At 51.9% G+C, this 20,083-nt stretch overlaps 7 protein-coding genes across 7 annotated transcripts; 4 read left to right on the top strand and 3 right to left on the bottom strand.

Annotated features, from left to right (window-relative positions):
- Nucleotides 1-205: 205 nt before the first annotated feature.
- Nucleotides 206-1,703, bottom strand: B0H65DRAFT_447330 (3-beta hydroxysteroid dehydrogenase/isomerase family-domain-containing protein). Its single transcript, XM_062825859.1, has 2 exons — nucleotides 985-1,703; nucleotides 206-914 (listed from the first exon to the last, which is right to left on the bottom strand). The coding sequence occupies exons 1-2, from the start codon at nucleotides 1,465-1,467 to the stop codon at nucleotides 279-281; spliced, it is 1,119 nt and encodes a 372-aa protein (XP_062685532.1). The 5' UTR covers nucleotides 1,468-1,703; the 3' UTR covers nucleotides 206-278.
- A 42-nt stretch (nucleotides 1,704-1,745) lies between these two features.
- Nucleotides 1,746-3,988, top strand: B0H65DRAFT_504289 (uncharacterized protein; the record flags this gene model as incomplete). Its single annotated transcript, XM_062827899.1, has 2 exons — nucleotides 1,746-1,771; nucleotides 2,176-3,988. 2 exons carry the CDS (start codon nucleotides 1,746-1,748, stop codon nucleotides 3,986-3,988), a joined length of 1,839 nt encoding a protein of 612 aa, XP_062685531.1.
- Nucleotides 3,989-4,225: 237 nt separating this feature from the next.
- B0H65DRAFT_1893 (uncharacterized protein) lies at nucleotides 4,226-5,850 on the bottom strand. The gene is made up of 3 exons (XM_062821610.1): nucleotides 5,092-5,850; nucleotides 4,666-4,971; nucleotides 4,226-4,546 (listed from the first exon to the last, which is right to left on the bottom strand). Exons 1-3 carry the CDS (start codon nucleotides 5,683-5,685, stop codon nucleotides 4,463-4,465), a joined length of 984 nt encoding a protein of 327 aa, XP_062685530.1. The 5' UTR covers nucleotides 5,686-5,850; the 3' UTR covers nucleotides 4,226-4,462.
- Nucleotides 5,851-6,726: 876 nt separating this feature from the next.
- B0H65DRAFT_513138 (Pre-mRNA-processing ATP-dependent RNA helicase prp-5) lies at nucleotides 6,727-11,007 on the top strand. Its single transcript, XM_062828630.1, has 3 exons — nucleotides 6,727-7,199; nucleotides 7,281-7,634; nucleotides 7,708-11,007. The coding sequence occupies exons 1-3, from the start codon at nucleotides 7,059-7,061 to the stop codon at nucleotides 10,789-10,791; spliced, it is 3,579 nt and encodes a 1,192-aa protein (XP_062685529.1). The 5' UTR covers nucleotides 6,727-7,058; the 3' UTR covers nucleotides 10,792-11,007.
- Nucleotides 11,008-11,162: 155 nt separating this feature from the next.
- On the bottom strand, nucleotides 11,163-12,082 carry B0H65DRAFT_1846 (uncharacterized protein). Its single transcript, XM_062821553.1, has 2 exons — nucleotides 11,635-12,082; nucleotides 11,163-11,444 (listed from the first exon to the last, which is right to left on the bottom strand). The coding sequence occupies exons 1-2, from the start codon at nucleotides 11,917-11,919 to the stop codon at nucleotides 11,286-11,288; spliced, it is 444 nt and encodes a 147-aa protein (XP_062685528.1). The 5' UTR covers nucleotides 11,920-12,082; the 3' UTR covers nucleotides 11,163-11,285.
- Nucleotides 12,083-13,918: 1,836 nt separating this feature from the next.
- B0H65DRAFT_1813 (uncharacterized protein) lies at nucleotides 13,919-16,866 on the top strand. The gene is made up of 4 exons (XM_062821509.1): nucleotides 13,919-15,147; nucleotides 15,215-16,087; nucleotides 16,137-16,277; nucleotides 16,341-16,866. Exons 1-4 carry the CDS (start codon nucleotides 14,199-14,201, stop codon nucleotides 16,685-16,687), a joined length of 2,310 nt encoding a protein of 769 aa, XP_062685527.1. The 5' UTR covers nucleotides 13,919-14,198; the 3' UTR covers nucleotides 16,688-16,866.
- Nucleotides 16,867-17,746: 880 nt separating this feature from the next.
- Nucleotides 17,747-18,090, top strand: B0H65DRAFT_543496 (uncharacterized protein; the record flags this gene model as incomplete). Its single annotated transcript, XM_062829231.1, has 2 exons — nucleotides 17,747-18,012; nucleotides 18,081-18,090. The coding sequence occupies 2 exons, from the start codon at nucleotides 17,747-17,749 to the stop codon at nucleotides 18,088-18,090; spliced, it is 276 nt and encodes a 91-aa protein (XP_062685526.1).
- Between the last annotated feature and the right edge of the window lie 1,993 nt (nucleotides 18,091-20,083).

The following is a 20,083-nucleotide window of genomic DNA, read 5'->3' as shown; positions in this document are numbered from 1 at the left end:
CATTCGTCTTTTGAATCAATACCCAGTATCCCTTATGTAGCCGATCTCGTTTTTGCCTAGTCGAACATCATTCAAACGTTGTCATTAGATATTATTATACGCTGAGACAGATAGAACGGCGCCCGTTTCCCCCTCTCCTCGTCAGCACTTGTCCAACCTTTCATATACAAGTTTTCATGCCTTTCATAAAGAATTTTCCTTGTTCACCACCACCACCACCACCACCACCACCACCACCACACCCGTAATCCCTTCCCCATCCAAGGCCCTACCTACACCTATTGCAACTTCTCCCCCTTCTGCTGCTCCAAAGTCCACTTAACCGACCTCCTCACCGCCTCATCCAGCGGCACCAGCGGCTTATACCCCAACCGCTTCTTCGCCTTGGAAATATCGTAGTACCTCGTCATGCAGCTATAGATAATCCGCTGCCTGTTAAACGTCGGCGGCTTACGGATAATCCCGAAAAACACCTCTGACAAGAAGCCCAGAACAATGCCGACATCGCGCGGCAGCACCCACACGTGCTCGGTCCCATGGGGAGATCCCGCAGCGTTCCACACGGCCCGGCAGAAATCCCAAAAGTACACGGGCGAGTCGTTGGTGATGATGAAAGCCTCGCCGTCGACGCGCTCGTGGTCTAGGGGCGCGATCTTGAGCTTGGAGGTTTGGACAAGGGCGACGGCGGCCAGGAGGTGGCCGTGCGCTACGTTCTCGACGTAGGTGAAGTCGAAGAGGTTGTCGTTGTCGCCGACTTGCACTGAGGTCTTGCCGTTCTGGTACAGCTTGATGAGGTGGTACAGGGTCATGGTGTCGCCTTCGCCCATGATGCCGGAGGGACGGATGGAGCAGGTGAGAAGGTTGGGGGCGGCGGCGGAGCGGTTGGCCTGGAGGACGAGCTCTTCGGCGGCGGCCTGGAGGGAGGGGGGGGGGCGTTAGTCTTGGGGAAATTCTTTGAATTTGAGGTGGGGAGTGGGAAGGTACCTTTGTCTCCGAGTAGTACTCGCTCTGCGCGGCTCCGCGGATGACGGGCCAGCGTTCGTCGGCATTGATGAGGTCGGACTTGTTGTCGCTCATCACACTGGCGGAACTGGTGTAGACGAGGGCGGTAACGCCCGTCTGCTGACACGCCTTGATGATGGCGGCAGTGCCGTCGACATTGACCTTCTTGAACAGCGCATGGGAGACGCTATCGTTGGACTGGGCGGGAGGCGACGCGGTGTGGATGACGACCTGGGGCTTGACCTGGTTGAAGATGGTTTCGAGTCTGGCGGCGTCGGTGATGTCGGCCTCGAAGTACTGGACGCCGTCCGACTCGGGTCGCCGGTTGCGCGTGCAGCGTAGGTCGATGACGGAAACGGAGCAGATGTAGTCGCGGAGGAGCACGCGGACAACGTGGTGACCGAGGAAGCCACAGCCGCCAATCACCATGACGGAGCCAAGCTCCGGCTTCTTTTCTGAGGCCATCGTAGGAGGTATTTAGGAACAAAGTTACGGATTGGAACTTTGACAGAAAGGAAGGAAAGATGGATAGAAAGTCAATTGTTTCTAGAGCAGGGTTGCTAGTGTCAACAACTTGGAGCTATGGATTGCAACCTATCAGGGGCATGCCACTGTGTCTCCGCATCTCCAGGCCAGCTCTTGGCCAGCCAGCGAGGTACCGACACGGCGACACCTGTGCGAAACACCGTGACCCCTTTTCAGCCGGCCACAGAGGCTGGATTTAGGCGGAACCAGAGGGCAAAATGAAGGACCCCTGTTGTCCATCAGGGTGGTCGACGGGATGCCGCACGCGGTGGATCTGAGTGGACAGTTTAGACGCCCAGGGATCTGTGCACTCCTTCAACATGGGACCTTGCCGAAAGGTGGAGCCTACCCCGCCTGCTACCCAATGCGACGCGCGAGACACCCGATTGCTCCAATTGCTGTGTCGCGCCGCAAGTCAACAATGCGCATTTGCTTCTTTGTCCTCCCGCACTCTTTCACTTCACCTCTTCAGAACCTGGAACACTTCACTGCCAGGCAACAATCTTCCATCGCTCAGCTCACCACTACCCATAAACTCATAATCCGGCGCATTTCCAACTTTTAGATCTCCTTCTGAACACATACTAGCCCATTCCATGGCACCCGACAACCACAACCTAAACTGGTGCCCTGATGCGGTGCGATGAGCAAAAAACCCGCGACCGAAATCTTAGTTCACATCACAGCCCCCAGCAGGTCAAAAGATGACGCTACATACCGAGCGCTCGCTAACGCATATCTCGACTTCGAGCCCACCACGCGTACATCAGTGTTCAGCAAGACGATATCACCAAATGTCGTTGTCAAGGAGGCTGTCGCGCGGCCTCGGCCCATTGGAAATGGGTCCCTAGGGCCCTCGACGCAGCCAAACCAGATTATCCGGTCGTCTGGAATAGCAGGATTCGTCGAAACCCCGGTGCTATCATGGCGCGACGCCGCGAACAATTTGGCTTCGCCGAGCTTGCGCATGAGGCACGATGAGAGGCACGATGAGCCCAGTCAAAACTCACAGCTTTCATGGCAACCTCCTCCCAGTGTTGTCCAGGATTCACTACCAGACAATAATGTGACCTTATCTCAGTTTTGCACACCGACAAGGCTGTTGGAGGACTATTTGCATCCTAGCGATTCCAGTCAGTCCCTATCACCAGTCATTGAGAGGGCCCCGAGAGCACAACAATCAACAGCCGCCCCGGTCCAGAGTCAGTATGAAGGGGACTCGACATTCCCCACCATCAGCCATATCTCGCAGCGCCGACAGGTCGTTGGTCATGGATCTCGCGTAGCACTTCCACCACCGGGTTCTTCTTTTCGAGGGAATAGTCAGGAACTTCCAGTGGAGGACATCCAAAGTGTTTTGAGTCCGCCGGTAAACGCGACCGAGGAACCTCACGTTTCGGCGCCATCAGAAAGGGGGTCATCATGTTATCAAGTCAGCAGGCGCATTCCAACCACAGAAGGTTCCCCCAGACGTCAAACACCACCAGATCCCAGAGCGAAAGTGATACCTCTCTCGCCAGTAGTAAACGCCAACAACAAGCGCCCCCGACCCGTCCCGCGTGGACTTTCACCCTCTTCTCGAGACAGCGAGTTCATGATAGCATCATCACAGCCTGCCGCCCAAGAACAAGTTCCGCCCGCCGACACTATCATTAGCAAAGGAGGACCACCCAATCCATCTTTATCATCACCCCGTACCGAATCCGAGCCACCACCCACCAAGCGTCGCCGCACATCTCCCGAGCCAGCGCCAGCACCGGCATCATCGTCACGAGCAGCCACATCCGCTTCATTGACATCTTTACCCGCCCCCTCATCCTCCGCAAACCCAATCTCAAGCTCCGGCAAGCCCCTCGCCCGCTCAACCAGCGACATCGGTCCCCGTCAAGACGCCGTCAAGACTCACCAAATCGCCCAACGAAGCGCCCACCTCTCATCCGTCCTCGAGCTCCACTCTCCCTGCGCCCCGACATCCGATCACGTATTCGACCTCTCCTCTTCTTCTTCAGGGGAAAAAGAAAGAGCAAAAACCGACTCCTCACTGATAACCCCCGTCCTCGCCAAGCTCGCCACCGACCTAAACCTCCCCAAGCGGTACCAACCCTCGCTTCAGACGCGCGCTCTGCGCCCTTACGAGCGGGGCTACTGGCTGGTGGACTGCACATCGTGGGACCGCGAGCTCAAGGAGTCGTGCTGGCTCTTTCTGGCGGACTACCTGGGCAGCGGGGCGGCGGGCTGGGGGGTCTGGTGCACGCGGGACGAAGGGTTCACTCGGTTGAGGATGTATTGCTGGGGCGCGGTGGTGGGACATCTGTACCTTGTCTTGTACATCATTAGCAAGCGGAAGGTGCTGTATACGGGGACGGAGTGGGTGGATGGGGACGGGGAGGTGGTCATTAGGATGGAGGCTAGGCCGCGGTCTGTGATGGCTGCGGGGGTGGGCATGCCGAGCGCGAGGTAGGGCTTTGGGTTGTTGTGGCAGATTCAAATGGGCGGGAGAATCTGGCCCTGGTCTTAGTGATCTGAAGGTGGGAGTTGCGGGCTCAGCTGAGTCGCGGGCGTTTAATAACCTGCAACCCCCTGTATCAGTGATATTGGAAAGCACCGAACTTGAAATTGGCCCATAAATACTCTTTGTGTACGTGAACTTAAGGTTTTGCGGTGCAGTGAGCTTCTGATACCGTCTCTATTCGGTTTCTTTGGATACCCACGCTCCATTGCTTTATTTATCCATAAAGGATTCTGATATTGCCTCCCTTCCCAAACAAACTGTACTAGTACATTTCTGTGGACGTTCGAACAACAAAGTGCGACGGAGCTCCGGCAACGGACCCCTGCTAGGTTTGTGATGGAGCTCATGGAGGCCTCTTGAAGCCCATATAAATTCACATGAACCGAACCGGAAACGCGGCGTCGGAGGGCATGACAACCATGCTTAAGCAGCAGCATAAGCAGCAGTAGTAGCAGCCCTCTCACTGTGGTATCTCTCCCTATCGACCTCAGCGTTGTCGATGTAAGGCTGGGTGAAGCAAATATTTGTTAACACGGTGATCCAGTCAGGCAAGAATGTCGTTGCGAACGGGGTAAGAGCCTGTCGCATAAAAGAGAAATGGAGAATGAAGGAATGCAACGACCTACCTGTTTCGCCGCATCGTCCATAGACTTCCACTCCTTGGCCAAAGCCTTCGACACTTCCGCTGCGGACTTGCCGACAAAGGCGCCGTCCTTTTGCCGTGACATGCAAAAGAACACAAAGGCAGTCCTTTGGCGCTTTGGGCCCCGGTCATCAGGGATAAGATGGACGATCGGAGTGACACCGAGGCGCTTCAGCGCATGACGGGCATAATTGGCGGTTTCGATCTCCATGGGTGTCTTGGTGAGCACCCACGCTGCCCGCGCGGCCAAGCCGTCCTGGTGAGCCTTGTCGGCCTTAGCGTGATAGCGCTGTGTATGAAAAGACCGCAGTCAGCAAAGAAACGGGACAGAGCATGGTACAGACTTGAGAAGTAGCAGAAGGGCGGCAGATGAAACATCACGGCATGGAGCTACATAGGGCAAACTTACGTCTTTTTCAGCGGCCGACAGCTCCTTCCACTGGGGAGCCAACTTTGCGAAGTACGTTCTCCGCTCCTCGAGAGCATCGCCTTCTTTAATGACGTCCTTGATGTGCTCTCTCACGAACACGGCCCAACCGGTAGCTCGGTGGGTTTTGGGATCTTCTTTGAACAACGCCCGCTGCTTGTACAGTCTGATCTTGAGCTTCAGCTTCTGCTCCTCCGTCAGCGGTGCCTTCGTTTTGGCCGCCTTAGATTTCTTGGGCTTCTTGGGCGCAGCCTCCTTCTTGGCTCTGGGCGTCTTTGTCTTTGCGGCGGCGCTTGTAGCGCCCTTGGCGGCCGACTTCTTGGACTTTGCGGCGGTGGAACGAGTCTTGTTCGTCTTGGTGGCCGTAGCAGCAGTGTCGTGCGATTCGGCGGCGGTTTTCTTAGAGCGGGTTAAGGCGTAACCGCGCTGCTGGAAGACAAGGCCGCTGCGGCGAAGGAAGCTGGGAGCAGCGGAGCGGGTGGTCAAGCTGGTGGACGCAGCCGCGGCAGTACGAACGACCAGCGTGGTACCAGCGCGCAGCTGACGAGCCGTCGCGAGCGCGATTTGCGAGAACATCTTGGGCTGTGGCGGCGACAGTGAGGTCGGGGTGGGAAATGGTGGGAGGAGAGAGGGGAGAAGCTGTCGCGGTGCAGGCCAAGCAGGAATTTGTTTTGTTGCGGGGCCAATTGCACAAGTGAAAGGGAAGAGTGAAGCAACAGTGACAGACGAGAGTCGAGCTGGCAAGCCCCCGTCCAAGCGGGAAGCTGGAGTGGGACGCGAAGATCAGTTTTACGCAGGATGGAGCCCGCACGGCAGATGGAGGGGGAGGGCTCGTGCCCAGGCACTTCTTGTGTCGAGACTTGCAGGTGTGCCTGGGGAGCGGTACGCAAGGAGGCAGGTACCGTGGATGTTGTTTCGGTTCACTCGGAACGTGGTTCGATCTCGTGGGAGTTCCTCAAAAAAAAACACCGTCTCTCAAAAGAAATGCCTAGATCATAAGAAGCGGAGTGTGTTTGGTCGATGGGAACTGTATATTGACCTTCGTTCACTCAAAACGTGTATACCTCTACCTCTAGGTACTCGAAGGTTGTGCCCTCGTCAACGTAGTGTAGACATACGACAAGACAGCAGAGTTACAGGTAATATACGTCACATACCCAGACCAAGCTCCACATACCAGGTGTTTGACCTCCGGTCCACGGCACCAGTGGAGTCCCCTGCCTCAGCTTGAGCTTCGTCCTTAACAAGAGAAGCTTCCGCTTGAGCTTGGTTTAGTAGTAGGTTCATACGTGACGATACACACAGACGGAGGTCGAAGAGTAGATGTACTTAGCAGTAAATATGCTCGGTATCTGCGCGGACCTTTACATGTTGATAGTTACCCGGGTATTTTGCAGTTGCGCATACGTAGTACTTACACGGGCATTTGCAACTGAAGCTTTCCTGCCTGCCTGTCAAGAACAACAGGGAGTAGGGACCAAATTGGACCAAGCGCACGGTCCCTCTGGAGTCTACCTATGGAGTTAGAGCCTTGGCGCTTTAGTAGATGGAACCACAAGCGAAGCCCAGGCAGAAGGCCTCGCTGGGGCTGCTGGACTCCGCGCTGGGGGTGGCCACTGCACTCAGCAGATTCCCGGCTCCCGCAAACTTTCATGCCCGGCGTGCAACTTTTGCCTCGACGGAACCCAACGCTTGCCTCTTTTCCAGGTTCCTTCTCCACAGCCCGTCTCACGTCTTTTCAGTTTCTGACCGAGGCCACCGCACCACCGCACCACCGCACAACGCCTCTCCGACCTTGGAACTGACGCCCATACTACCGACCGGATCGAACACAACGGAGGGCAGCCGAATGCGCAAAGACCCTCTGATACGCTAACTGTGCATACCACGCGACTCGAAGTACATCTCACCATCAGTGACATTGCTGAGCCAACGTTACTACCAGCAGTATGGCTCGGCTCAGGGACTCGCGCTCACCATCTCCTGCAGGAAGTCTCTCTGCGAGAAAACGAAAAGATGACGACCGCCGTGACCGCGACCGTCGCGATGGCCCTGTCGACCACCGCCGCCGTTCTCGCAGCCCCATAGACGTAAGTCAACCGTTTCCCCGACTCCCGGTGTCGTGCTGCTCCCAAGAACCCCAATGGCTGACACGTGTGATGTCCATGCAGCGCCGATATCGCGACCGGGATCGCGACCGTGGACGAGATGGAAGGGACCGCGACTCTTATCGTCGTAGGGATCGATCTATAGACCGCCGAGATGACGACTACTATCGCGGCTCACGTCGTGATGGTGACCGCCGTCGATCACGCGATAGAGGTCCGGACAGGCTTCGTTCCCCAGACCGGCGTAGGGACCGAAGTCGGGATCTGGACCGGGAGTACCGCCCCCGGCGAGACGACTCTCGGGATCGGGCTCGAGCCCGTCGCGAAGGCACTGCTGAATCATCCTCACATCGTCGTGATGACGTTCGAGCACGCGACCAGCCGAAGCCAGGCAGCACAACAGTCAAGGAAAACGAGGTACGTTCTGGAGGACTCTACAAATAAGCATCCCCTTTTCCGGACTGTTCACTGACGCAACTGCATTATGTAGCCAGCTAAGTCTACACCAACCCAACCGCAAACAGAGGCGGAGAAGAAGGCTGAACGACTACGAAAACTTCAAGCGATGAAGCAAAAGCACGCGCTTAAGGAGGCAAAGGAAGCAGACGTCACCGCTGGGCTCACTAGGAAACTCTTCTTAGAGATGGATCAGAGGGCCAGTGGCGCCGTAGTTGGCAGCGGTGCTAACAGCCCTGCGCCTGCGAGCCCGGCAGCCGCCGAGTCCCCGGCAACCCCTGCTCCCTATGTCGGCAAGTTTGATCCCAAAGCCATTGCGCGGAATGCTAAACCAGCGCGTGCCAGTTCCCCGGTGAGGTTAGGCGACGTGAAGCTAGGTGATGTGAAAGTAGGTGCTGCGGCGGTGGCGGCGAGTACAGCCGTCCAGGGCAAAGTTGCCGCATCAGGGAAAGCAGGCTTACTTCAAACTGGAAGGCCCATTAGTACATTCGGCTTCAACAAGGCCACCGATGCCCTCAAATCGACAACCAAACGGAAAATCGACATGGGCGATGAAGAGATCATCAAGCGCAAGCTTGTCAAACTCCCTGATTTGGCCCTCGAGAATGCTGACGACACCCCATACGCGGACGATGATGTGGCGGAAGACGCGGAGAAGGATTTCGACGTACTCCTTGCCGGCACCGAGGAGGACCGCGCTGAAGCCCAACGGTTGCTGCGCGAGCGGCGTGAGGAGCAGATTCAGAAAGAGAGCATTGCCATGGAAATCGACAGTGTCCCTCCCAGTGTGGAGGCTACAACCGAGCCTGTGGCGCAAAATCCGACAGCGATGGATGTAGACGACGAAGTCGACCCACTCGATGCCTTTATGGCTGGACTTGAGCAGACAGCCTCTGGCGAGGAGGTGCAATCCAAGGTTGATACGCGGACCGAGAAAAAGGGCAATACCCCGCCCGAGGCCTACTTCAGTGATGATGACTACGGCTATGAGGCAGATGGGACCGACCCTACTTCCATTCTCGCTATGGCTTCCAAAAAGAAGAAGAAGGATATCCCCACGATCGACTACAGCAAGCTTGACCTGAATCCTATCCGGAAGAACTTCTGGGTTGAGCCATATGAGCTAAGTCAAATGAGCGAAGAAGAACTGGCGGAGTTACGCCTGGAGCTTGATGGCATCAAAGTGTCCGGGAAGAACATCCCCAAGCCCGTTCAGAAGTGGTCTCAGTGCGGCCTCACCCGTCCCATTCTCGATACTATCGAGAGCCTTGGGTATGAAAAGCCTACGCCGATTCAGATGCAAGCCCTGCCTGTCATTATGTCAGGGCGTGACGTGATCGGTGTTGCAAAGACGGGATCTGGTAAGACAATGGCTTTTGCCCTGCCGATGCTCCGCCATGTCAAGGATCAAGACCCAGTTACCGGCGATGATGGTGCAATTGCGCTTATCATGACCCCGACCAGAGAGCTCTGCACGCAAATTTACTCGGACTTGCAACCATTTGCAAAGGCTCTCAAGCTTCGCGTTGTCGCTGCTTATGGCGGAAACGCCATTAAGGATCAGATTGCTGAGTTGAAGCGCGGTGCTGAGATCATCGTAGCCACACCAGGTCGCCTAATCGATCTTCTTGCGGCCAACGGAGGACGTGTAACAAACCTCAAGCGCGCTACTTATCTAGTCCTTGACGAGGCTGATCGAATGTTCGACATGGGTTTTGAACCCCAGGTCATGAAAATCTTCAACAACGTCCGCCCAGATCGCCAGACTATCCTCTTTTCTGCCACCATGCCCAGGATTATCGACGCGTTAACCAAGAAGGTCCTGCGTGACCCTGTCGAGATCACCGTGGGTGGACGCAGTGTTGTAGCACCCGAGATCACACAGATCGTTGAGGTCATGGACGAGGGTAAGAAGTTCAACCGTCTGCTAGAACTCCTGGGAGAGCTTTATGCGGACGACGACGATGTCCGTTCGTTGATCTTCGTGGAGAGGCAAGAAAAGGCTGACGATCTCTTACGCGAACTCTTGCGGCGCGGCTACGGTTGCATGTCTATCCATGGAGGTAAAGACCAAGAGGACCGAAACTCGACCATTTCTGATTTCAAGAAGGGTGTGTGCCCCATCCTCATTGCAACCTCAATTGCGGCCCGTGGTCTGGACGTCAAGCAGTTGAAACTCGTCATCAATTACGATGCGCCTAATCACTTGGAAGACTACGTCCACCGCGCCGGGCGTACTGGACGCGCCGGTAACACGGGCACGGCAGTCACCTTTATCACCGAAGAGCAGGAGAATTGCGCATCTGGCATTGCCAAAGCGTTGGAGCAGAGCGGCCAACCCGTTCCAGACCGTCTGAATGAAATGCGCAAGGCATGGAAGGAGAAGGTCAAGGCTGGTAAAGCCAAGGACGCTAGTGGGTTTGGCGGAAAGGGTCTTGAGAAGCTCGACAAAGACCGTGAGGCCGCTCGCATGCGTGAACGCAAGACCCACAAGGCGGAAGGCGAAGAGGACGATGTCAAGGAAGACGCCCCTGCAGAAGATGGCGAGAAGAAGGACAAGACCAAGGTTGCCATCCAGTCTGCTGTATCTGCCATTGTCTCGCGCGATGCCTCCAAGGCGGAGACGGAGGACAAGCACGCCATCCCCGCGGGTGCCGTCAAGGCCGGGCATCACGCAAGCAGCGGTAAGAGCGGAGGAGCTCTCGACAAGGCGGCGTCCGCCATCAGCGAGATCAACGCTCGTCTCGCCCGAGCTGGTCAGCTCCGGCCTGGTCAGCCCATCGACAACAAGGGTCCCGACGCGGGCGCGTTCCACGCCACCCTCGAAATCAACGACTTCCCCCAGAAGGCTCGTTGGGCCGTCACCAACCGTACGAACGTTGCCAAGATCCTCGAAGCCACGGGAACATCGATCACCACAAAGGGCAACTATTACCCGCCCGGAAAGGAGCCAGGTCCTGGTCAAGAGCCGAAGCTGTACATTCTCATTGAGGGTGATACCGAGGTTGTCGTTGGCAACGCGCTGTCGGAGCTTACTCGTCTGCTCAGGGAGGGCACGATGGCGGCAGCTGATGCCGAGAGCCGTGCTCCTGCTAGCGGTAGATACACGATTACGTGATAGACTGGAAAAACGATGGGTGTTTGAAGTGTATAGGTTAGCTTTTCAAATGATGGGTTTTTGGACGATTTGATACATGATTAAGGTGACGTATGTACACACGTGCGAAGAGGTGGTGGTTGGCGACATAGTATATCTACGATCAGGTCGTTGCGCATAAATACATTATAGATTGACACATCCAGTGTTCTACACACAATATTCACAATTGTTGCGTCTTTGATCGATGAAATATGTGTGCTGTCCATGCTTTAGATCAACACCAGAGGCGAGAATATATACAACCGAAAATGAAAAGGATGACAAGAAAAAGGTGAAAAGAGAAAAACAAAACCATCCAGTTATAACATCAACATGTCCCTCGTGAGCCACCATCAACCACCATATGCAAATCATCATCCCAAAGCACCACGCACCGCCTAACCAGCGAACCAACCCAACCATCATCCGACCCTCCCGACAATCACTCGTGCCTCATCAAACAATCATCCTACTTAGTTATAAGTCCTCGCCTCTGCAGCTTGCTCAGCCGCCCTCCTCGCCCTCTCCCGCTCACTCTCCTCCTTAAGCAGCGCGTCACGCGTCATGCCCTTTTGCGCTCGCAACTTCTTGGAGAGGTCGGCACCTGACCCTTGATCTTTTTGGAATCGAGCCTGCAGTGTTGTTTATTAGTGTGTGCAGTTGGGGTCAGTGAGTGGTAAGTAAGTGATGAGTCAGTGGTGAGGGAGTGATTGGGTGGGTTGTTAACTTCCATCCCGGGATACAAGAGATGAGAGAAGGAACGACGGGATGGGATGCGATGAGATGGGATTGGAGTTGGGGGGGGACGGAGGGGAAACGAACCATAGCTGCTTGAGCGGCTTTGCTCTTTGGGTCATTACTTCCTCCTCCTTCTGTTTCTGTCCCTCCGAGAGTCCTGCCGCCGGTGGTGGTCGCCGCCGTCGTCGTCGCCCTTGGTGGTACCGGGGCGGATGTGGGTGGGTTGACAGTCCCGTATCCGCCGCCGGCTGTTGCTGGTGCCGGACGCGCCGCCGCCGCCGGAGTAGTGGCGCTGCCACTGCCACCTAGAACGCGGCCTTCGCCTCGGAAGTTCCCGGATCCGGAGCCCTTGCTGAAGCAATTTCCCATTTTTTCTTCTTATTCTTGTTCTTATTTTTGTTGATAGTATTCCCTTCGGCACGAGAATGTAGATAGACAGGTGCTACCTGGTGATCAACCTCGCGGTTCGGAATTGCGCGGAGAATGGAATTGATAACTCTCGGTTTTTAAACTATGGGCAGTTGGTTTTGCGTCGGTGCGATGAAGAATTCAAGTATATAGATGGATCATGTTATTTGTTTGAGAATCGTGGTGGAATGTGGATCATGGAGTTGATGATGAGATGCGGACAACGGTTGAGGTCGTTGGCTCTTCGGTAGCGGTCTTGGTGGTCTTGGTCCCCTGGTATCCCGAGCGTCACACGGCCCTGAGCCACGAATGAGATAAAATATCCTGGCTGGGCACAATCAAAACTCTCAAGGGCTGGTCAGTAACTTGAATACTATGATAAACTTTGTTGCTCTTTTTCGGCAAGGATGGCTTTCGGTCAGTGATGATATGACGAATTGTACCGTTTACAGTTTTCAAAAACCCGTTGCTTTGGCTTGAGTTCCAGTGATTTGACCTATGAAAGGTGAAGTCGTAGTAACCGCTATCGATGCCCTGACGACTTAATGGAGAGCTGACGACGCTAGAGGAGAAGTGATAGCGAGGCCCGCGTGCTTGGCTGAGATGAATAGATAGCGGTAGACCCTCGATCATTTTATCACGTGGTAAAGAAAGTGGAAGAAGAACACGTTTTCGATGCCGGGACGGACCGTGATCATGAACTTGACAATGGCCCGGGGCAGGCGGGGCTCCGTGGGGCCGGGTGATGCCCGCTGGACATGCTTGATATTGATGCTGGCTATACACTTAGGCATGTCACCATAAGAAGATAGGAATCTGAGGGCAGCCAAGACTTCAATCCGTTCCAAGTTTCAAGGGCTTTTTTGCGCACAGACATTTGCTCCCCCACCTTATGTCTACTGAGGTACTGTACGTTTTGCAGGACGGGCTGAGCCGCGGAGGCATTCTGCAAATCCGAGATGGGATGATTTGAGGATTTTACATACCCGTTCAGGTTCCCATTGGGCGAAGAGCTTGTAGACACTCGGTATCACGATACCGAACATTCCACTGCATGCTGTGCTCCTAATAATCTCTCAGGTGCATCTTTGAGACAAGGGCTACGGTGCTGCCCCTGTGAGCACCAGTTTTTAGCAGCCTGTAGAAACATGTGGTCCTCTCCTTTGGTTGGTGCATCATCCGCGCAAGAGATGGATTGGAACAATGAAAACCGTTTGCCAATGTTCCGCAGTGCGGTTCCTGGGTGCCTCTAGCCGCGAGGACCTCGCTGTCGGAAACTGCCGTGGCAAGTGGAAGCAGCCAGTCAGCGAGGATGCAGGATGGTGAATGCAAAAGGCAAGGGCAGGGTGCGCACTTTTGGTGACAGCATTTTCTGGGCCGAACTCCGCTCCCAGCGCGAAAAAAATTGATGCAGCAAAAAAGCTTACCTGGACAGAGCAATTGAGCATCACAGGTCGCGCCTTCCACTTGTCCACCATTTGCATTTCGACTCCCCTCACTGTGGTACCTTGATGGTGCCCTTTGTTCAATTCGCGTCCGAGCTCAATCTGTCTTTCGTCTGCCCTGCGCACCAACCTGAACCCTAGGTCGACCCCAAAAAAAATCCAGAGGACGTAAAGACGCACGCACCCCTCGCCGGTCGCCCCAGCCAGAAGCAGGGCCCAAGGACCCAAGGCCATCAAGGTTCTCACCCACCAGGAGCAGCTTTCAATCCACTGTCACCTTCCATCCAGCCATTCTCACTCGACAGACCACCATCACCCGTCTCGACCAAGAATCTAGACTGGCGAGCCCGGCACTGCTTCCGCTCAATTCTCTCCGGCACTCGTCCACAAAAGCCCATTCTTCTTCGGTCGGATCGCCGTGTCCGCCGCTCAGAACTCGGGGCTGACCAAGCTTTCGCCCATCCGGACCGGAGCCGCTCTCGTTCTCTCAGGTCTCTCAGCGTCTCCATACCCGAACCCCATACGGTAGCCGCTAGCCGCTAGCCAGTCCCGTCCTCGCTACTACCAACACGGTCGGATTATCTTGCCGTACAGTACTTGATTTTGCAACTGTCTTCATTTTCACGCCCCCATTCACGTCGCCTTGTTTTTTTTCCTTCTGGGCGACGAGGTGGAAAGACACCAAACCTTGGTGCGAGTAACCACCCGGAGCGACAGTTTCTTCGACATTCTGACTCTGTATCGATGACGTCTCCCGGGCTCCCCTGACTTTACCAAATTCCGAAGCACGCCGCTATGCGCCCTGACCATCACGATTCCCGGAGCGACATGGACGGCCACTTCGGCCACCGGCCCGCGAATCACAGCCAGAGTCAGAGCCAAAGCCAGAGCCACAACCATGGCCATCACGGTTCTCTCGACCTTCGCTTTCAGTACTTGATGGACTCCTCCCGTCAACGACACACACCGCTCTCCTCCAATCCAACACCCCAGATATCTTCTTCGACGGCCCACGATGGCTCTCGCATACCCACAAACAACACCGTCGGCTACGAATCCCACGATGATCTATGTGTTGATCACTGCGAGGTCCTTGGCCTCTATCAAGGTGGCTCTCAGTTCCCGAACCACCGTGGAGTTACGGCCAATTCACTCGGCCACTGGTCACGGCGATACATAAATGGCCAGGATGCTTTGCTTGATACTTCTGATGTCGACCTTTTCGCCCACAACATAACATCAAACGACTTCATGCCCATGCAGCAATTCGGTGCCTGGTCCCAATGGCAGGGTCATCAGAGTCAGCGATCAATGCAGGAGTGCGGAGAGGATTGCCAGTCTAACGCCGAGGACAGTTGTTGCGATAGCGAGTGTGCCATGACTGGCAAATGCACTAACGTTGCGTGTGCCAACGGCGAGGACGTCTGCGTAGACCAAAGCTGCCCCGAACGTTCCATGGCCTTCCCCTCCGATCTTGTCGACGGCGCCGCCGCGCTCTTATCCATTAATCATGGGTCTGACATGCTCACCCAGAGCTTCAACTTTAGCAGCATGGGCGGCATGAACAGTATGGGTGGCATGGGCAGTATGGCGAATATGGGTAACATGAACCATATGAGCAACATCGGCAGCATGGGTAACATGAACGGCATGGGTGGCATGAGCAACATGAACAACATGAACAACATGAATGGCATGAACAGCCTCAACCACATGAACAGCCTCAATGGTCTCAACCAGAATAGTAAGCCGCCATTACTTCCCGTTTTCCTCTTGTCCGTCTGTGTTCTAACTCACACGCGCTGATTTAGTGAACCAAGTCATGAACGGCATGAACCAAAGTCTTTCTCGAAACACACAGCAGACATCTCTGCTGTCTCCAAGCTGGCTTCCGAACCCGTTAGGTAATATCACGAGTCATCTGTTGTCAGCTCACGGAGATGGAGAGTCGTCAAACTGCACCCGGCCCTGTCTGTTAGACGATCCCCAGAACTATCCTAACTGCCATATTCCTGTGTCTTTCAACGCCGCCCAGTTTGGTCAGTACAGCTCTGTGGCTAGCAATTTTCAGGCAAGTCAAGCCTTGCAGCAATGTGGGTTTGAGGCGAGTGATCCTGAGGCGTATATCAGGCACTTCAACACACAACATAGGCCGTATTTCACGAATACCGAGCCCAACAAGAGCAACAACAGTAACGGCCAGCTCGCTCTACCTAACTTGATCCCTGGCTCTGGAGGTGTGCGGAGTAGCGGAACGTTGGCAGCAACCGAGGCATTATCCTTATCTCCAGCCACTCCTCTCGACACATCTGATTCGGGAGCATCCATGAACACGCCTTCTCCCCTCACACCGGTGTCGGAGGCAAAGACTCGGGCTCAGTCGCCCTCCCATACACGCAGCTCATCCGCAGATACGTCGGAAACCAGCTACAGTGACAAGATGGATGGAGATAATGACGAACACAAGTGCCTATGGCGGGAGGACAATGGTAAACTTTGTGCCCAAACTTTCACAGAGGCGGGGGATCTCTTTGACCATGTTTCGAATGTACACATCAAGCATGCATCCAAGGGTAATTATGGGTTTCTCTGCTCCTGGGACGATTGTCCCCGGAGTCACCCTGGTGTGCATGGCTTCCCGCAGAGGAGCAAGATCGAAAGGCATATGCAAACGCATATTGGTCGTAAGTGGTTATGCGCTTTGCTATTCGTGATCATCTCTAACGTGTACAGATAAACCGCATGTCTGCAAGATCTGCCACAAAGGATTCTCGGCAAAGCAGGCTTTGACTCAGCACATGTACATCCACTCTGATCAAAAGCCGCTGGAATGCAACATCTGCTTCAAGACCTTTAGATATCCTAGTGCCCTCAGTAAGTTTAATCACAGGAGCAGTCTGTCTTGTCTACCCAGGATTCTGACCAGCATTCTTTCAGCAATGCACATGCGCGTCCATTCAGGCGAGAAGCCGCTCCAATGCCCCATCTGCGGCAAGAAGTTCAGCGAATCTTCCAACTTGTCCAAGCATAAGCGTACCCACGAGGTCAAGGGTCGCTTTAACTGCAATGTGCGCGGTTGCTGTCGCAACTTCCACCGCCAGGATCAGCTTCGCCGCCACATGAAGACGCACCAGAAGGATATTGTCGATGGCCGAGTGGTCGATATCTACACTAGCCAACTTCCGCTGCCCGCTGACTTTGACTACCCATCGAAAGAGGGATCCGCAGATCCTACGGTATTCAGGGACGAGTCTGCCGAGATTTGTGACGAGGGGAGCCAGTGAGAAGGCGACCACGAAAGTGGTTATCACATCTTCTCTAATTCGGTGCCCCCGGCGTTCTGGTGACCCCAACGGGACCTCTCCTTTGCCTGGTGGATTTAAGTCAGATGGACGGTGACGGATGCTAAAAACTCTTTCGCTCATTTGAGCAAGGCGCAATTGGCGAATGGACAACACAGCGGCATGGGAAAACTCAGTTACTTTTGCATTTTTTTCTTCTTCTTTTTCGCTTCTTTTACCGTTTTGGTACTCGAGGACTTTTGACACTGGATCATTTAGGAGGCTATTATGAGGTTTTGTTTGGTTTTCAGAACACGTTTAACTGGGCTTATGGTAAAGATTTACGACGAGCACAGAAGCAATGAGCGGAGGAGAGAAATGCGTCGCTTGTGCGCCTACACTACAAGTGTGTAGAAGGCTCGCCGTCAAGGGCTCTGCTTGCTTGCATCTTACGCAGGGCGTAAGGTGTAGTGGTGCGGTGACGACAGAAGTGAGTGAACGGGAGGAGTTGAGAGAGAAAAGATACCCCAAAACAATCAATCATTTCTCCCGTGCTTGTCAACCATGGTTGTTCTCTTCGGTGGAATCGTCTTCGACTTTTTGCTGAAAACTTATTGCTGAAAACGTACGATTCGTGATCTGGCGCAGGACACTCGGATTTTATCATGTTATATGATCAAACTATCCTTCATGAGATGGACCTTGACGGCCAGATAGGGATACCACCCAGATCACGACTTCACAAGCATGTTTGATAGTACTGTGGTGGTCATTTGGCACCAAGCCTCGGTAGTTCGGCTTCATTCTAGACAATGTGGACGTTCTAGACAGCCGTGATACCTTACGCATACTGCCTATCGTGTTCAGATGTGACCAGCTTCCAGCTCCAAATTCCCAAGATATAAGTTTAACCGGTTCCTATCTATCCAATGGTGTTATATCCTCTCTAGCATCACCATCATCATCAACAGCAGCATTCGACCAACCCAAGCCCAACAAGAACAACCACCACAAGTTCACAGAAGTCCCTTCGATTCTATATCCCAATAACAATAACCCAAAATGTGCGGCATGCTAAGAACCAACTACGAATGTCCCGACTGCTCCAGCGTAGTCGACGCCCAAGCCGAGCAACTGACGTGCACAAAGGCAACAAACTGGGGCGACTGCGGCAGCACCAGCTCCAGCTCCGACAGCAGGGATGTTACCAAGAAAGCCGACAAGATCTGCACGAGCTGCCAGCGGAAGAAGGATGCTGAGGAGAGGAAGAGGAAGGCTGAGGAGATGACTGCGCGTGCGTCTGCTGCTAATGCTTATAGCATATATTAGTATAGGAGTGTGGGACTTATACTGTTATTCTGTATACGGATATAGCTAACTGTGTATACGGATATAGCTATAAGTAAGAGGAGGTAAGCTGGTTGGGGGGATAGGAGGAGAGGAAGTGGAACGAGCATGGAAAGATGGAATTGAGTTGGGATCAAGATGGAAAGTGTCTTTTGATGATACAACTGGTAAACTAGGGTAGGTACATCCAGCTCTGTGGATAGTACGGTAGGATAGACAAGGAAGGTGTCAGAATGCACGGTCAAGTCAAAAGTGGGTAAATTTCTGCATTGATCTATGTATATGTAGAAGAGTGCTGTAGAACCAGAGTTGGGGGCTCCCAAAGTATTAGGGAGGTTTGTAGCCAGATTCTGGTGGTTAGGAGGCTAATCCCCATTCAAAGCCCTCTTCTTACTAGCTAGATTTAACCCTCCAAACTAATATATCTTCCTAATTAAAATTTTATAAAGATAAAATTGCCCAAAATTGTCCAGAAATAACCCTATTTATAATATTATATAACTATTCTAAGGTTTATCTCCTTATTAATTTTATCTATTTTAATATATACTATTATATTCTCTTATCTTTTCGACTCCATATTCTTTACTAATTCTATCCCTATTAACTTTATAAACGCTATATACTTCTAAAAGTCTAGTACTTTTGTTAAACTGTTTATAAGTATTTTAACCGTTTTTAAATATTTAATTTTTATCCTTTTAACAAATACCTCTTATTTTACCCAATATTTATAAATATCTACGTATTTAAACTTTATTACCAACTTCATAATTTTTATGAGAAACTCTATCTGTACGGCCATATTTCTCTATCTATACCGTACCCTACTTCTTTCCCTCACTTCTAACCCCAACCCTATAGCCGCGTTGACCCCGCTTCAAATTCCAGCACATTCGCATTTCCGACAGGGCTTCGAACAGCGCATTCGCATTCCCAACAAAGCATTCACACCACCAAATAGAACATTCGCAGCCTCCAATACAACATTCGCATATCATTTATGTCGCAAATTAATTGTAGTCGCTGTCGCATATCAATTTCTATTGCATATCAATTTTTTCTGTTATTTCAATCGCTTTCAAAGAAGAAATGCCTTGTCGGGTATGGAATACTCTATATACGGTCGGAATGCCCTGTTGGGGTTGCGAATATGCTATTAGGAGTTATAAATGCCCTATTGGGAATGCAGGGAATGCGAATGCGCTAAAAAAAAGTGGGGAGGAGGGAATACGACACTTTTAATTAATCGGTGCGGGTGGGGTACGGTATAGATAGAGAAATATAGCCGTATAGACAGAGTTTCTCTTAAAATTAAAATTCTAATAATTTATTAATTATTACAATTTAGGGTAAGGATAGGATTAATTAACCTTACTATAAAATTAATAATAAGTCTTATTGTAAAGAGGGTTTCTTTAATTATATTAGTAAATATAATAAATTTTATTTTAGTTATAGAAGTAGTTATAATTATTTATTTAGTAGTACCCTAATAATATATTAGCCTTCTAAAGAATTATATTATAAATCCTTAAGAGCTCTTACAATTTGTAGAATTATTTATAAATAACGAATTTATATCAATTCGGAATACTTTATTACTTCTATAGTAAAGTACTATATTAGCGATAGTATAGAAGTAGTAAAGTACTTCATTTATAGCTTTATAATAACCTAAATTAGGATTATAATTATATTTAAAAAGACAATTAGTAATGAAAATAATATTTAAATATATGATAATAACAGCGTACAATATTAAACCTACTTTAACTTAATATATATATATTAAATAAGGGAAAGTTTTACCTTAAAAGGGAATTAATTCGACGTTAAATATAAGGGTTAAAGTAATATATTTAATACTTATAAAATAATAGATCTTCTATAAATACAAATATTAAAATAACTAAATCTTTCTTACTTAATTGTTTCGAATAACTTTAATATTTAAAAATTCTTATAATTCGTTTCCTCTAATTATATATTATTATTAATTAAAGTTATTTATATATTCCTATATAGTAATAGCCTTATTAGGGTAATACG

The sequence above is a fragment of the Neurospora tetraspora genome (genome assembly GCF_033439725.1).
Source record: "Neurospora tetraspora strain CBS 560.94 chromosome Unknown B0H65scaffold_1, whole genome shotgun sequence".
Taxonomy (NCBI): domain Eukaryota; kingdom Fungi; phylum Ascomycota; class Sordariomycetes; order Sordariales; family Sordariaceae; genus Neurospora; species Neurospora tetraspora.
Note: the sequence above shows the minus strand (reverse complement) of the source record. Positions and strands in the feature narration are given on the sequence as shown.